This window comes from Microtus ochrogaster, chromosome 18, assembly GCF_000317375.1.
Source record: "Microtus ochrogaster isolate Prairie Vole_2 chromosome 18, MicOch1.0, whole genome shotgun sequence".
Taxonomy (NCBI): Eukaryota; Metazoa; Chordata; class Mammalia; order Rodentia; family Cricetidae; genus Microtus; species Microtus ochrogaster.
In genome coordinates this window covers 50918798-50934506 of record NC_022020.1, presented here as the reverse complement: position 1 = coordinate 50934506, position 15709 = coordinate 50918798, and the positions used below count along the sequence as shown (strand labels likewise).

Below are 15709 nucleotides of genomic sequence, written 5' to 3'. Positions count from 1 at the left end.
AAATTCAGGAATTAACTGTGATGGAAAGCAGAGGCTGTGGCAGGAAGATGCTGATTGAGGCCAGATTGGGATGTGTGGAGAGAAGGCTTTAACGAGAGAGCCGAAAATGGGGGCCAGTCCACCCTTAGGGCATCTTCTCAAGCTGTTGGCTGCAGCATCCTGTAACCTAACACCAAAGGGCTGTAGCCTGGTGTCCTGAGGGCCTCAGAGCACAGTTACCTTTATTTGCGTGACCCTGGTCCCCAGGGCCCAGGTTTCTGGAGCAGGCTTTGTACAACCTGAAATTATGGGCATGGCTGTGTGGGCACAAAAAAACTTGACTCTCATCTTAAAGGGAATAAAAGAGACAGTCTTTCTGAAGCCATCTTGAGAAACATGGCCCAGGAATACAGATTTAGGTAACCCCCAATTCCATGTTCCAACCTGGTAGCAGTTTCCTGAAGCTTTACCGGTTTACAGAAGAAAGAGAGTCATAATTCAAGGCAAGTTTAAAATGCACTGGTGGGTATATCAGAGAGGCTGGTACAGCAGGGTGGGGGACGCTTCCCTATGGGCCCAGATGCTAGCTGATGGCATCCTTAGCTTTCCTATTGATAGTGGTCTGTTAAGTTAATAGATTCCAAAAGGCTTTTTTTCTTTTTTTCTTTCTTTCTTTCTTTCTTTCTTTTTTCCTTTCTTTTCTTTCTTCCTTCCTTTTTTTTTCATCCTTCATTCCTTCCTCCCTTTTTTTTTTCTTTCCAAGACAAGGTTTCTCTTTGTAACAACCCTGAGTTTCCTGGAACATGCTTTGCAGACCAGGCTGGTCTACCTCTGCCTGCCTCCCAAGTGCTGGGATTAAAGACTTGCGCCACCATGCCTGGCTCCCAAAGATTTTTATCTATGAGTTGCAAGATAGTAGTTCAGACAGAGAGGTGGGCAAGGAGCCGCTGCTCCAGAGGGCTAGACCTAGTTTAAGATAAGGTAATTAGTCTTTAGACCTGCGCCATTCCGATCTCTCCACAGTACTGGAATTCCAACCAATTGGCAGGTCTCACACTGTCTTTTCAGGAGTTTACCTTCACAGCAGCTTGTACTGAATCCCCAGAACTCTACACTGGCCAATCAGAACTATCCTTCACCTGGTATAAATTACAGGCTTGGAAACTGCACAACCCGCCCCCCATCGCTCATCCATTGTGCACTACAGACAGCATAGCACCCGATGGCTTCGGCTTCTTGCTATACTCAGCAAACCATTTTCCCTGCTATGGTCTAAAGAGAGATTCATTCACTGTGCAGAGCCCTTTCCCCCTACCCTAGTGCTGGATACCAGTCCACTACCGAGCTCCAAGCTGGCCTAAGCTATACAGTATATATACAGTGTAACAGTCTTAACAACAAAACAAACCAAAAACCACGAATAATTACAACTTCCCATTCACCTTCTACACTGGCAACGTTTTTCTTTCTTCCTTTTCCCCTTTTCTCATTTGTTTTATTTTGTGCTATTGAGACAGAATCTCACTCCGGAGCCTTGGCTGGCCCGCAGCTCTGTACATAGACCAGGCTGGCCTCAAGCTCACGGAGAGCCACCTGCCTCTGCTTCCCGAGTGCTGGGATGAAAACGTGCACCACTATGCCGGGCTTGTACAGGGTTCCCCCACCCCAGGATTATTTTTGAGAGCTCCTAGCTGAGCACAGATCTTGGTGTGGGCCATGCGTGGGGAAGACAGAGGGAAGGTATGACTGAGATATGGGGTGAAGTGTGTCTAAAAGTTCAGAGGTGCACAGTGACCTGCAGAACCTTGCACCTTGGGATTACTTTCGTTTTTATTTCTCAGCAATGTCACTCTCTAGGTCTGTGCCTTAAAGCCCGCTGCACTTCTGTTCCTCATCCACAGGGATGCGTGCCTGTGTGATTGTGTATGCATGAGTGTGTGTGTTTGTGTATGTGTGTACGCGCACATGTGTGTAAAGGCCAGAAGTAGACACTCGGTGTATGTCTCAAGCATGTACCACCTTATCATTTGTGACAGCATCTCTCATTGAACCCAGCGCTCACTGATTGGTAGGCTGGGTGGCTTTGATCTTGGGATCTGTCATTCGCTACCGTGCCTGTTCTCAAACCTGGCTTTGTGTGTGTGCGTGTGTGTGCTGTTGGTGATCCGATTTAGATCCTCATGCTTGCGTGGAAGGTACTTCACCCACACAGAGTCATCTTCCCAGCCTTGTGCAAGTATGTGGAAACCCCAATAATCTGGCATGAAAGCATCGGCACTATGGAACTGTACATTTAGAGATGGCTACATGTGAGTCGGGCGGTGGTGGCGCACACCTTTAATCCCAGCATTCTGGAGGCAGAGGCAGGCGGATCTCTGTGAGTTCGAGGCCAGCCTGGTCTACAGAGAGAGTACCAGGACAGGTTCCAAAGCTACATAGAGAAAAACCTCTGTTTTGAACCCCCCCTCCAAAAATTGCATGTATATTTCACTACAATTAAGAAGCCAGTGGGCCAGTGAGATAGCTCAGTGAGTAAAGGTTCTTGCTGGGCAAGGACTGGGGACCCCAGTTCCATTCCTGGAAACCATATATAGGTGGAAGGAGAAAATGGACCCCACAAAGTTATCTTCTGATCCCCACAGGTGCCGTTCTCTATGCTGCACACACAGAATAATAATAAACAAAAGAAAAAATAGTAAGGACAAACGCTGAAACAGACCGGGAGGGGCCAGCCGACCTTCTGTTATGGTTTGACACCCGTTGGAACAGACTCAGGTCGGGCTGTGGCTGGGGGAGCCAATGGAGTCTGTGGGCGAGGAAAGAAGAGGATTGAGGAGCAGCGGCCTGAAAAGCCAGTGAACTGCAGTTCATCTGCGAGGGCGGCTTCCTTGCGCTTGCAGTTCTGAGGGTCCCTCGGGCCCTCTTCGTGCCTCCTCTGGCCCTCCCATCAGGATCTCCCGGGGTAGTCTCCGACAATTGTCAGAGCATTTTCCCCAGCAGGCTCAAGAAAACACTGGGAAAATGCCTAGGGAAAGGAGCCGGTCAGCCAAAGATAAATACAAGCCTGTGCTGCCCCCTGCCGGAAACATCTGCTCATAGTCTTCTCAAACCAGACGTGGTTGGTTCCCCAAAAAGAGCAGGGATAAGGGGCCAATATCTATTTCAATAGTCTTGAAAGGGTTGTCCAGAATCCATGACGACTCCTCATGAAAGTTCTTTGCCAGCCAGCCCCTGTGGCGTCCGCATCGAGAATGTGTCCCGTAGGTGAGCTTCAACCGCATCGTGGGGCGGTTCTGGCTCAGCTTGATCCCGCGCGGGGGGGGCGTCCTGTCTTCCTCTGGCCTCCTGCATTGCCCCCCCCCCTTTTTTCCTAAACCGGGCTGCCCAACGTCACTGGGGTTCTGGTTCTGTCATCAGAGTTTCCGAAGAGTCCGCCTGCTTCTTAGGCATTAGAGCTTTGTCTCTGCCGTCCCTCTGATCTGTCCAGAACCTTATCAGATTCCCACGTTTTGCCTGATTTCCTTCAAAGTCAGCCTGACTCAGCATTGTTATGGAATCCATAACAATCCTTGATGTCTGATTTCCATCTTATCCACGTTTGATCGCGTCGTTATCTTCTCTATCAGTCATACATTCGCACGCGCGCCGTAGATTTCCGTGGCGGTTCCATTTGCTGATTGTGAGACCTTAGCCGAGTGACCCCTAAAGCCTCGATGTCTTCATCTCCGCCGAGGATAATGCAGTAGAAGCAGGTTTCTTGGGGTTCTGCAGTACAGGCACGAAGCAGGCGGTGCATGAGAAGTGTCAGCTTGCCTGTCTTCCCTTTCATGCCAACTTGTGCGTCTCTCTGGGTTGCTTGAATTTTCACGAACAACCAGCTCCACAAAGCTCAGAGCAGCTCCATGACGTCAGTTCCAGCGACCTACACTTTCTCTTCCCTTTTTTAAAAAATATTTTTATTTTATTTTATGTGTATGGGTGCTTTGCCTGCATGTATATCTCTGCATCGCTTCCAAGAGGCCAATTGGGAACAGCTGAATCCCTGGAACTAGAGCTACATTCAATTGTGAGCTGCCATGTGGGGGCTGGGAGCTGAACCCCGGGCCCCTGGGTCCCAGTGTAACGCTGCGCCTCTCTCAGGGTACATTTTTCTATTTGCTGTTGCTATTGTTTGTTTAAAGATAGGGTTTCTTTGTGCAGCAGTCCTGGCTGTCCTGGAACTCGCTTTGTAGACCAGGCTGATTTCGAACTCACAGAGATTCGCCTGCCTCTGCCTCCCCAGTGCTGGGATTAAAGGCGTGCGCCACCACTGCCCGGCTCAGGGTACACTTTTTAAGGCCTAAAACCAAAGTTCCTGTGTGACAGCAGCTGTCACATGCCTATGAAGCTGTGTCTGAAAGAAGCGAATCTGACGAAGAGAAAGCTCCTGACAGAGTAGAAAGGAGGCAGGCTAAGTCATGGCAAGATACTCGGGAGAGGGAAAGCAGATGGACCAGAATGGGTGGGGCGTGGTGGCGAGGAAAGAACATTAGAAGATGTGCGCATGTAAGGGGTGTGTGTGTGGGGGGTGAGACTTAAGTGGTTTCCAATTTCTCAAGGAAAACCAAAGAGAGGCTCTCAGTCAAAAATGAGAGAAGAGAATGAGCGGGAGGGAGAAGGGAGAGGGACTGAGGGCTTTAGGGAGATGTGTAGGAAAGATGGCCAGGATTGGGATTGCATCCTTTCAATGGAAGCCATCACTGGGTGAGTTGGATGGAGATGGGAGCCGGAAGAGTGGCTGAGAGCAGTTGCTGGTACGTGTGAGCCATAGTGAGCCAGGGCAAAGTAAGCCCAGGTTAGCCTACAGTGGAAGGCAGAAGAGAGAGAGAAACGAGAAGTACCGGCGGGCTAGTAGTTTTCGCTCTCATGGCACTGACGGTGTGAAAGGCCTATGAAGATGAAGTCCAGGATGTCTTCGGGGATGGTTGGGTTTATGAGAAGAGGCCACTGTTGGTGAGGAAATCAGAGAAAACTTGGGTGGGACATCACCATGGAGTTGAGTTTCCCAAGGATGATGGGGGTAGGGTCGAGGATGAGACTTCAAGACAAGGGATAAAGTCATGTCCGCTAGCATCTCTTCCAACCATGTTTCTGTGAATGCTTTGGGATTTCTTTTCCATTTCTCTCCAAATAGCTTACAGACGGGCACAATTACCTTGTCTCGCCAGCAGGGGGAGGGAGAGACTGCAACCAAAACTCTTGTGCTCACGGTGGCTGATGACTCCACTTGACCAAGCCTAGTGACCTGAATTCCATCTCAAGGTTTACCCCACATAGCAAGAAAACCGACTCCCACTGCTGTTTTCTGACTTTCACTTGCAGATTGTGGCATGGCCCACACCAAGAAGTAAAAGTGTAATTTAAAAAACTTAAGAAGTTGGCCGGGCAGTGGTGGTGCGCACCTTTAATCTTAGCACTAGGGAGGCAGTGTCTTAGTTAGGGTTTCTATTGCTGTGAAGAGACACCATGACCACGGCAACTTTATAAGGGAAAACATTTAATTGGGGCTAGTTCAGAGGTTTAGTCCATTATCATAGTGGGAAGCAAGGCAGGATGTAGGCAGACATGGTCCTAGAGAAGGAGCTGAGAGTTTTCTACATCTTGATTTGCTGGTAACAGCAAGGAGTCTGTGCCATACTGGTTGTAGCTTGAGTATAGGAGACCTCAAAGCTTATTCCCTCAGTGACACTTCCTCCAACAAGGCCACACCTACTCCCACAAGGCCACACCTCCTCAAAGTACCACTCCCTCAAACCAGCCCCCACACAGAGGCAGATAGATCTCTGTGAGTTCAAGGCCAGCCTAGACTACAAAGTGAGTCCTAGGACAGCCAGGGCTGTTACACAGAGAAACCCTGTCTCGTAAAACAAGCAAAGAAACAAATAAAAATAGATGCAAACGTTCTCAATAAAATACTACTGGCAAACCGAATCCAAGAACACATCAAAAAGATCATTCACTATGATCAAGGAGGCTCCATCCCGGAGATGCAGAGATGGCTCAACATATACGAATCAATAATTGTGATCCACCATATAAGCAGACAGAAAGACAAAAGCCACATGGTCACCTCATTAGATCTTTGACAAAATTCAGTCCCCCTTCATGATAAAAGTCCCCCTTTTCCTCCCCCACAGCGCAGTCTGGTGCTGCTATGGCTATGTGAGAGGAGACTTGCCAAGCAAAAGGTGGACTACTAAGACCAGAAGCTCCTCGGCTGAGAAACTTCATGCAAACCACAGCTTACCTGGAAAGTAAAAGAGCTGACAGCAGGCTTGTTGTCTGCAGCACAAGGGGAAGCCCCTCTTCCCTCAGAGGAGAGCTGCTAGAACAGTCTGAAAACCACTGGACTCCACTGTGAGGTCAAGTGTGTGAATGAGACAGTGAGAAGGGCAACAAAAGCTCACGTGGGAAGAGAACCGAGGATGCTGAGGTCAGATAACAACGTCTGAACGGTGTGTTGCAGATTGTTACAGATTATCAGCCTTTAGAGAGAGGGAAGTGCTCTTTGCAATTCAGAAAGGACATTGGGAGGAATAAAAGTAAAGCTTATAAACCGACTTCAAAGATGGGATGGTTTGAATGACAGTGGACCCAATAGGCTCTCATATCGGAATGCTTGCTCAGCAGTTGGTAGAACTGTTTAGGAGGATTAGGAGGTGCCTTGCTGGAGGAGGCGTGCCACTGGGGGAGGGCTTTGAAATTTCAAAAGCCCATACCATTCCCAGTGAGCTCTCTGGTTGCCTCAGAATTGTAGATAGGGATGCGACCATGCTGACCTGCCATTCTTACTGCCATGATGGTCATGGACTCACCCTCTGAAACTGTGAGCCCCCAGTAAATTCTTTCTTCTATAAGTTGCCTTGATTGATTATAGTGTTCCTTCATAGCAACAGGAAAGTAACTAAGATGTTTTAATAATGTTTTATCAGAACAGCCTTCTCCACTAAACAGACCATATCAACATCATTAATTTAGGCCAAATCCTTTAGAGATTTTTATCTATCTATCTATCTATCCATCCATCTATCTATTTTTTAAGACAGGGTTTCTCTGTGTAACCTTGGTGATCTTGGAACTCACTTTGTAGATCACACTGGCCTGGAACTGAGATCTGCCTGCCTCTGTCTCATGAATGCTAAGATTAAAGGCATGTGTCACCACACCTAGCTTAGAGATATTTTTAATATGACTTGTGGTATTCACCTGAGAGATGGCAAATTATTTTCTTCTCTGAACATTTTAATATTAATAAAAATTTTCTTGGCCTGGGGTAATGGCTTTCTTTGTAAAGTACTCGCCATACAAGCATAAGGACCTGAGTTTGAATGTCCCAGACCCATGTAAAAAGCCAGGTGTGGTAGAATCCCAGTACTGGGTAGGCAGACAGGCATTCTCAGGGCTCCCGGCCAGTTAATCTTGCTGAATCAGTGAACCCTAGTTTCGGTAAGAGACACTGCCTAAAAGTAGGGTCTGGAGAGATGGCTCATCAATTAGGAGCACATAATATTCTTGCAGTGGACCCAAGTTCAATTCCTAGTGTTGGTGGGTGGCTCAAAAATGAATTCAATTCTAGATCCAGGGAATCTAATACTCTATTCTGATCTTAAAGGGCACCCACATTTATGTACACACACACACACACACACACACACACACACACATTTAAAAAGGCAGAGTAGGCTGTGGATACCAGGCAAATAAATGGTACACAGACATATATCTGTGCAAAACATTCATACACATAAAGTAAAATAAAAATAAATAAAAAATACTTCAAAGAAAAAAAAGACAGAGTAGGATTGAGAAGACCAGCAGCAACCTTTAGCCTCCATACATAGCCACATGCATGTGCACCTGCATACACAAAACACATGCATATGTGCGCACACACACACAGATAAATAGATAGTAAGTATTATCATTGAAGACTCAACTACTGAGGCACTGTTAAAATGTTTTCAGAAATGGACACAGTAGAACACCCTTTTAATCCCACCCAGCACTTGAGAGGCAGAGGCAGGTGGATCTCTGTGAGTTTGAGGTCAGCTTGGTCTACATGAGGAGCTCCCAGGACAACCAGGACTAGAGAGGCCCTTTCTCAAAGAAAAAAAATCAAACCAAAAAAAAAAAAAAAGTTATCTGAAGCCTTTTCCTGTTGTGGTTAGAGAACACCAAGATCTAGCACGTGAAGTCTCCAAATTAAAGACATCATTTCTCCTGCTGTCAAAAGACGACAGCTTCTTGCAGACTTCAAAGGTCCTTTTCCTTTTGTCTCTTAGACATAAAAATCTTTATTTTCTCCTCCATCAGGTATGAGTACCTAACGTAACAGCTTCTGCGCTGATTTACAGTCACTGCAATACCTTCCCCATCATTTTGTAACAGCAAAAACAGCACTGTGGTCTAGGTTTGAGTCATCCGAGGTACATGAACATCTCAGGTTAGCCCAACAATCGGTTTCTTCATCTATAATTACAAGCCCGTTGAAGGCTAAATGAGACCGAACCAAAAAAAAAAAAATGCCCATCTCAGCCTACAGAAAGTGGTGCTATCCATTACTCTCAAGCCTAGCAACTTAATGTAAGCAAACACTCACTTGCTATTTTTACTACTTACAATGCTATTTATCCACCATGCTCAAACCTGATGAAAAACACGGTGCGTAGGTAGGACCAGATTTACTTTGGTTTGGTGGTGCTGTGGATCAGATCCAGGGCTTTGGAGGTGAGTAGATATGATGTTTCCAGTTGATGTCTAACAAGGCAATGCTCTACCTTCCTGCTGTACCTCTTTGCAGTTGATAAAAGGATGGGGATGGAAATAAGGCAGGTCAATATGATATGCCATGGGCCAAGTTGGACAGGAAGTGAATTTCAACTACAGAAACTTTGTGGAGTAGCCTCACCGAATACTCTGAACCTCATTTTCATTTTTGTGAAATCAAATCTAAGTTGGTGTGTTCAGCGACTTCTAGAACACAGCTACCATGAAAAGTGAAACTCAACTGCATATGAGCCTACTTGACTTTTGGACACTAAACCAATCTTGAGTTCTTGGGATAAATCTTACTCAATAAGGTTTATAATCCCTTTTATGTATTGCTAGATTCAGTTTGATAGTATTTTATTAATGATTTGGTGTTTGTATGTGCAACAGATACTAGTTTGCAGTTTTGCTATGATGCTTTGGGCTTGGGGGAATAGTAGGATATATTTTCTATTTTAGGAAGAACTTGCAAGAAAGGTGGGGCTAATTTTAATGTTTGTCAGGACTGAATAGTGACGGCGTCTGTTTGTAAGATTTTCTTTGTTGGGGCTCTTGTGATTACTAATCTTTTTGTTACCAGTTAATTTTGTTATTTCAAGTTGCTTTTAAGTCTGCTTGTAGTCAAATCAAAATGTTAAGGCTATTATCTCCTGTGGCTTTTGAAGTTAAACAAGGAAGCAAGAAAGCCACTTTCAATGATTGGAAAAGTCAGCAGTCACCAGGACTATTCAGTTAATCTCTATTCTTAATATTTTACCACCTCCTCATGGATGCATGAACTTATGAGCAAGAAATTTCAGTCTGTTCCACATAAGATTTATATACAAGCCTCTTGACTAACACTTGAAGCAAAGTTCTGTAATCAAAAAATCATAAGCGGTTCTCAGGGTTATGAACAGCTCTCTCTCCCCTCCCTCTCCCTCCTTAGATACACAAACAATACCTATCTAAGAACCTGTAGGGAAGGAAGTGTGCAATAGGAAACCACTGGCACAGAAATCCTTAATAAATAAATAAATTAAAAAAAAAGAAATTTGAGACTAGAACTCAGACGACAGCTTGCCTCGGTTTTCTCCATTGATAAATTGAAGTTGTTAGTCTGGTGATTGAAAAGGTTCTTGCTGGGGGTGGAGCAATGGCTCAGTGGTTAAGAGCATTTGCTATTCTTTTTTTTTTTTTGAGACAGGGTTTCTCTGTGTAGCATTAGCTGTCCTGGAACTTGATTTGCAGACCAGGCCTGCCTCTGCCTCCCAAGTGCTGGGATTAAAGGCATGCACCACCACTGCCAGGGGAGCACTTGCTATTCTTGCTGAGGACACAGATTCGGTTCCCAGCATTCACAGTGAGTGGTTCACACCTGTCTGTAATTCTAGGTCTGAGGATCTGATGTAGTCTCCATGGGCACATTATACATTCAGGCGCACACATATACACATATAATAACTCTGAAAAAGGGTTCTTTTCTGGTGTCAACAATAACTCACTCTATAGCAATGCCATTCATACTGCTTTTCTGTGTAGTCAAAATGAAAATATTTGGTATACATACATATACACTCAAATAATTTATTTTCCCCTCCAGTAATGATCAAGCCCAGACCTTCCACATATTAGTTGAGTACTGTGCCATTGAGTTATATTTACAGGTCTCATATTTCACTCTTATAGAATAATTTCACAAACTCTTAAAATGAGACAAAAGCAAGATATATAGTCTGATTAAATAATGTAATTTTTTTTCTTTTTTTGGTTTTTAAAGACAAGGTTTCTACTTTGTAGATCAAGCTGGCCTCAAACTCAGAGATCCATCTGCCCCTGCCTCCTGAGTGCGCGGATTAAAAGTGTGTTGCTACCACCACCCAGCTTAAATAATGTAATTCTAGTACCCCCACTCCTGAGAGCCTGCTATAGACAGTTGTTGCCAGTTTTCCTTCTATACATATACATTTGCTTTTTTACCTCATTTTATAAAAGTGCTATTTCATGTGAAAGCACTGTAATTATTCTAATTTTAAACACATGAAGGTCAGTTTTCAGAAATCCTAAGCCTGTCAGAGAAACTGAATGGTACTTCATCAGTTGTCTCTACCGGCACATTACTTCTACCAAACTGGCAGGAGTAATGGTGAGTGGGATAACTTGAAATAAAGGCATGTGGAGTCCGGCTGCAATGACACCTGTCTGGTGGCATATCACTGTCTGTGTTACCAAGATGTGAATGGTACACACCATGGAAGGAGTCCTGAGACGAATGAAAATGGCCTGCTCCCCCTGCGGTAGGTGTGGAGCTGTGATAAGGCTCATCAGGCATACGGCAAGCTTGGAAGCAAGTCTTCCTGCCCAATCCCCGATGCATGTCTAACTTGGCAATAAGAGGCTTCCCAGCATTCACTTCCTGCTTCTCCTCCACAGTGTCTTCCAGTCCTGCATACTGATATGACAAACATACTGTGAAGACCAGGTGTTCCTAAAAATGAAAAGAGGTTTACCATGTTTATTAACTGTGCAAACCTTAAAGTACCACTCCCTACCCCACAACGAAGCCCCACTCAGTTCCCTCTCTGAGGCTCCTTTCCAACACTCCTAAAGCCAACAAGCAGGCTGTCTCATTCAACATTTATCTGTTTAATGAAACTCCAGATCTTACTAAAGTAAGTCACATAATTTATAAGTTACAACAAGTTCCATTTCTGATGCACTGTGATCTCATCCTTCCCCATAATTAGAAATAGCGTCCTTTAATGTGAACCTATTTCATAAGAGCATGAAAGGCCTAAGCTGCTTTAATGTATTACTAGACAGTAACTCAATCAGAAAATGGGAGGAGAGTTGATATAGACTAGATATGAACAAATAATAATAGTCTGTTGTATTCCTAACAAGTGTTCCTAATTTTTACCACACTGTAACATGTAGCCAAGGAAAAAAAATGAAGATGATTATTTTTTTTTTGCAAGGATATGCTTACATTAGAAAGCTTAACTGGACAGAACCAGTTTCTCATTTGTCAGTCAACAAGACATAGATTAAAAAGCAATTCCTATTTTAATTTGCTGTATGTTTGTAGACAGCGACAATAAAGAAATCATGCCCTAACTTCTCAACAACATAGAAGACAGAGAGGTCCCTAGGCAAGTATCAGAGACAGAATTTAATGCCAAAAGTATCAGAGAGAAGACCCACTGTAAATTGGTTATTGTTGTTCCAATTTAATACCAAATGAAGCAACTCATCTATGGATTATGCCACAATCAGTTTTAGTTCCACAGTTTTTCCCTAGTTGCTATAAACAGGAAAAGCAGTAACCTTCAATTTTTGTAGTGAACTGAGTCTAGTATAGAGGCAATGCTTGGGGAGCTCTTTTGACACTAAATAGCTGCCAGTTTCTTCAGGAGTCCCTTTATTTGCATGTTTTGGATCAATATCTAGGTCCTACAAAAAAAAAAACACACACACACACAAACACACACAAAATAAGTGAATGTCAATGATGCCATCAATGGAAGTCATAATATTGTCTATAACATAAAATATCTCCATAGATACTGTTCTCTCAAGAGCACTGGTTTGAATAGATAATCCTTTACCCAGGACTAAAGAAACATGAAAACAATCTTCTAAGGTTGCAAGTTGCCATAGGAATTCTGGCTTCTATACAATTAAAAAGTAGCTACATTAAAAGCATTTAAAATTATTCCTGATAATAATTGCCTTCTGGATTGTTGCCTTCTAACCTACTCCCTGAAACACTCTGTACCCTATCCCAGTTTCCTTTCCAGTCCTATTATGTGACTCCTCAGTACTCTGTCTTTATTATCATTCTGGGAAGGTGCAGGGAGATTCGGATGCCTAAAATATTTAGAAAGAATAAATGAGCAAGATAAAAACTAGCCCCTCTCCTTTTCTTCTTTTAGAGCTACCCACTAGTGGAGGACAGGAGGTGTTCTACTCCTCCACAGGGAAGCCCGTGGTCTTCTCTGGCCCCAGGGAGGACTATCCTGGAGCGGTGACTGCAGTCCATGCTACATAATTTGTTCTCACATGAAGCTATGCCCTTCATGAAGTTTCTATATGTAACAACAATGATAGTAGGAATTTCTTTTTTCCCTAGTCTTTGCTTAATTTGTCACATGTACATAGGGAAGAAAATAGCTATTATTGGTTTTTTTTTTCTTTTTTTCTCCCGAGACAGGGTTTCTGGTTTCTGCATAGCTTTGGTGTCAGTCCTGGAACTTGCTCTGTAGACCAGGCTGGCTCTACCTGTCTCTGCCTCCCGAGTGCTGGGATTAAAGGCATGTGTCACCACTGCTTAGCTTATATATTGTTTTTTAAAAAACTAGTCCAAGAGTGTATGTGTATCACATGCATAAGGATACCTGTGGAGGTCAGAGGATGTTGGATGCTCTGGAACAGGAGTTACAGGTGGTTGTGAGGTAGGTAATGTGGCTGCTGAACCCTGGTCCTCTGCAAGAGCATCACGTGCCCATAACTTTGAGCTATTTGTCCAGCTCCAGCAGTGAATTTTATGTTGTAATAAAAACTTACACTATACACAAGTTTTTAAAGTAAAGTTACCCAGCAGGGTGGTGGTAGTTCATGCCTTTAATTCCAGCACTTGGGAGGCAGAGGCAGACGGAATAAAGTGAGTTCCAGGACAGACAGGGCTACTACTCAGAGAAACCCTGCCTTGAAAAACCAAAAATAAATAAAAATTAATAATAAGTAAGTAAATAAAGTTACTCATGACATTTATACACACACACTTTGTATATGTAATATTTCATTCTTCTCACTTTTAAAATTCTACTTAGAGGATAAGATATTGCAGACATCCTTCCTGAGTGAACTTTAGACACTTCTGAATTTGACAAATTTAAGGTATTGTGGCAGTTATTAAATACTATAATCAGTGTTGCACAAGTAAGCATGCATAAGAACATATACTTCCTTTACACCTCTCATTGAATCTTATGGTTTTATTTATTTATTTAAGACAGGGTTTCATCTGTAGCTTTGGAGCCTATCCTGGAACTAGCTCTTGTAGACCAGGCTGGCCTCAAACTCACAGAGATCTGCCTGCCTCTGCCTCCTGAGTGCTGGGATTTAAGGCGTATGCTACCACGGCATGGTGTATCTTATGGTTTTAAAAGTTTATTATTTAAGTGACTTTTTTTGGGGGTGGGGCTAGGGCTAGAACACAGGGTCTTACACATGTGAAGTAAGCTCTTTATCCCTTCACATATATACATGGCCTCATCTCAAAGTTTAGTCTTTAATAAATAAGAACCTATCACTCTATTTTAAATAAAAGAAACGAGACTTACAAGTGGGAAATCGGTAACGTAGGCATCACACATTATAATCTCAGGTGGTTTGTGGATTATACTTGTGTAGATTATCATGACATTCGAGAACTCTGCGGCAAATCCTAATTGAATATGAACACCGCATTGAAATTTAAGGCACATACTTTCTGGAAGCTCTGGAAAAGAACAGCAGAAACAACATATAATAATATCATTTAAAGAGTGCTTCGTAAATTTTCTGATGGAGAGCAAATAAAACACGGGGAAGCATATGGTTGGTTAGACCATTTGCTTAAAAACATTATGTAATGTTACTGGTGAAACATATACACACAATTAGACCAAAACCCAAAATTTTGCAATCTTTATAGTTTTTTCTAGAGGTAATAAAAATATACATAGATTTTTATTGATGACTCAGTATTTACGATAAGAACTTGTGTGTATGGTGTGGTACGGTGTGAAGGAAAAAGTTCAGGGTTTTGTGCATTTTAGGTAAGCTGTCTACTATCAAGCTAAAACCTCATACCCAAACAAGAATTTTATAAAATGTACTGTCACCAAGTGGCTTTGATAATTTGTTAACTAGTCATTCAGCCACTCCTGGATATCTACAGTATTTTTGGGTTTTAATATTTTCTTTTCCTTTTTTCAAGACAGGGTTTCTTTGTATAGCCCTGGCTGTACTGGAACAAGCTCTGTAGACCAGGCTGACCTTGAACTCACGCAGACCCACCTGCCTCCACCCGAGTGCTGAAATTAAAGGTGTGCACCGCCACTGCCCAGCTTGATATTTTTCTATTAGCCAATATTTCATATATTTAATGCTTCAGATTGTTGGAGGTAGCTATTAGATGGTTCCTACACATGGATCATACTGTTAATTGACATGAAATATACTAGTTTCACTAAAACAGGGTTATTTTTTGAGTGTGCGGGATTAAAAAATGAAATAAACGATTTTAAGTATCTCTCTCTCTCCCTCTGGTTTTTGAGACAGGGTGATAGATAGGTTCTGGGTAGCCCAGACTGACCTGGAACTCACTAACTAGCCTAGGCTAGTTTTAACTTTCAATTCTCCTGCCTCAGGCTCTCAAGGGCTGGGATTACAGGAGTAAACCATCAATCCCAGTTAGATATTATCTCATGAAAGGTTTTGTTTTCTGTTGAGTTTATTTAATTTTAATTTTGTGGTGTGGTGCTGGGACCCTAACCTGAGGACTCACGTATGCCAGGCAAATACTTAACTACTAAGCTACCCTATCCCTAATGTTCATCATTACCACTATAATTTTGTTTGTGTTGTACACACACATACACACACACAATGTTGTTCATACATACACAGTGTTGTTCACACACACACTTACATATTTATATAAATGTATATATGTGGAAAAGACATTCAATTTTAATTATTTGTGCAACCATCTAGAAGATGATATATTTAGAGCACATTACCCCTTAATTACATTACATTAAGGGGTAATGTGCTCTAACATGCTAATTTGCCAAAAACTACAACTTAAGAGAACAAAGTATTATAAATAAATAAATAAATAAATATATATATATATATATATATATATATTTTTTTTTTTTTTTTTTTTTTTTTT

At 42.9% G+C, this 15709-nt stretch overlaps 1 protein-coding gene across 1 annotated transcript in view; it reads right to left on the bottom strand.

Moving 5' to 3' along the window:
* Window positions 1-10344: 10344 nt before the first annotated feature.
* Malt1 (MALT1 paracaspase) overlaps window positions 10345-15709 on the bottom strand; it is a 44025-nt gene continuing 38660 nt past the window's right edge. Inside the window, exons 15-17 of the mRNA XM_005356204.2 lie at window positions 14112-14269; window positions 12094-12219; window positions 10345-11254 (exon numbers count right to left, since the gene is read on the bottom strand). Of these exons, the coding sequence (XP_005356261.1) occupies window positions 10814-11254; window positions 12094-12219; window positions 14112-14269 (725 nt within the window). The 3' untranslated portion in view covers window positions 10345-10813. The remainder of the gene's footprint in view (window positions 11255-12093; window positions 12220-14111; window positions 14270-15709) is intronic.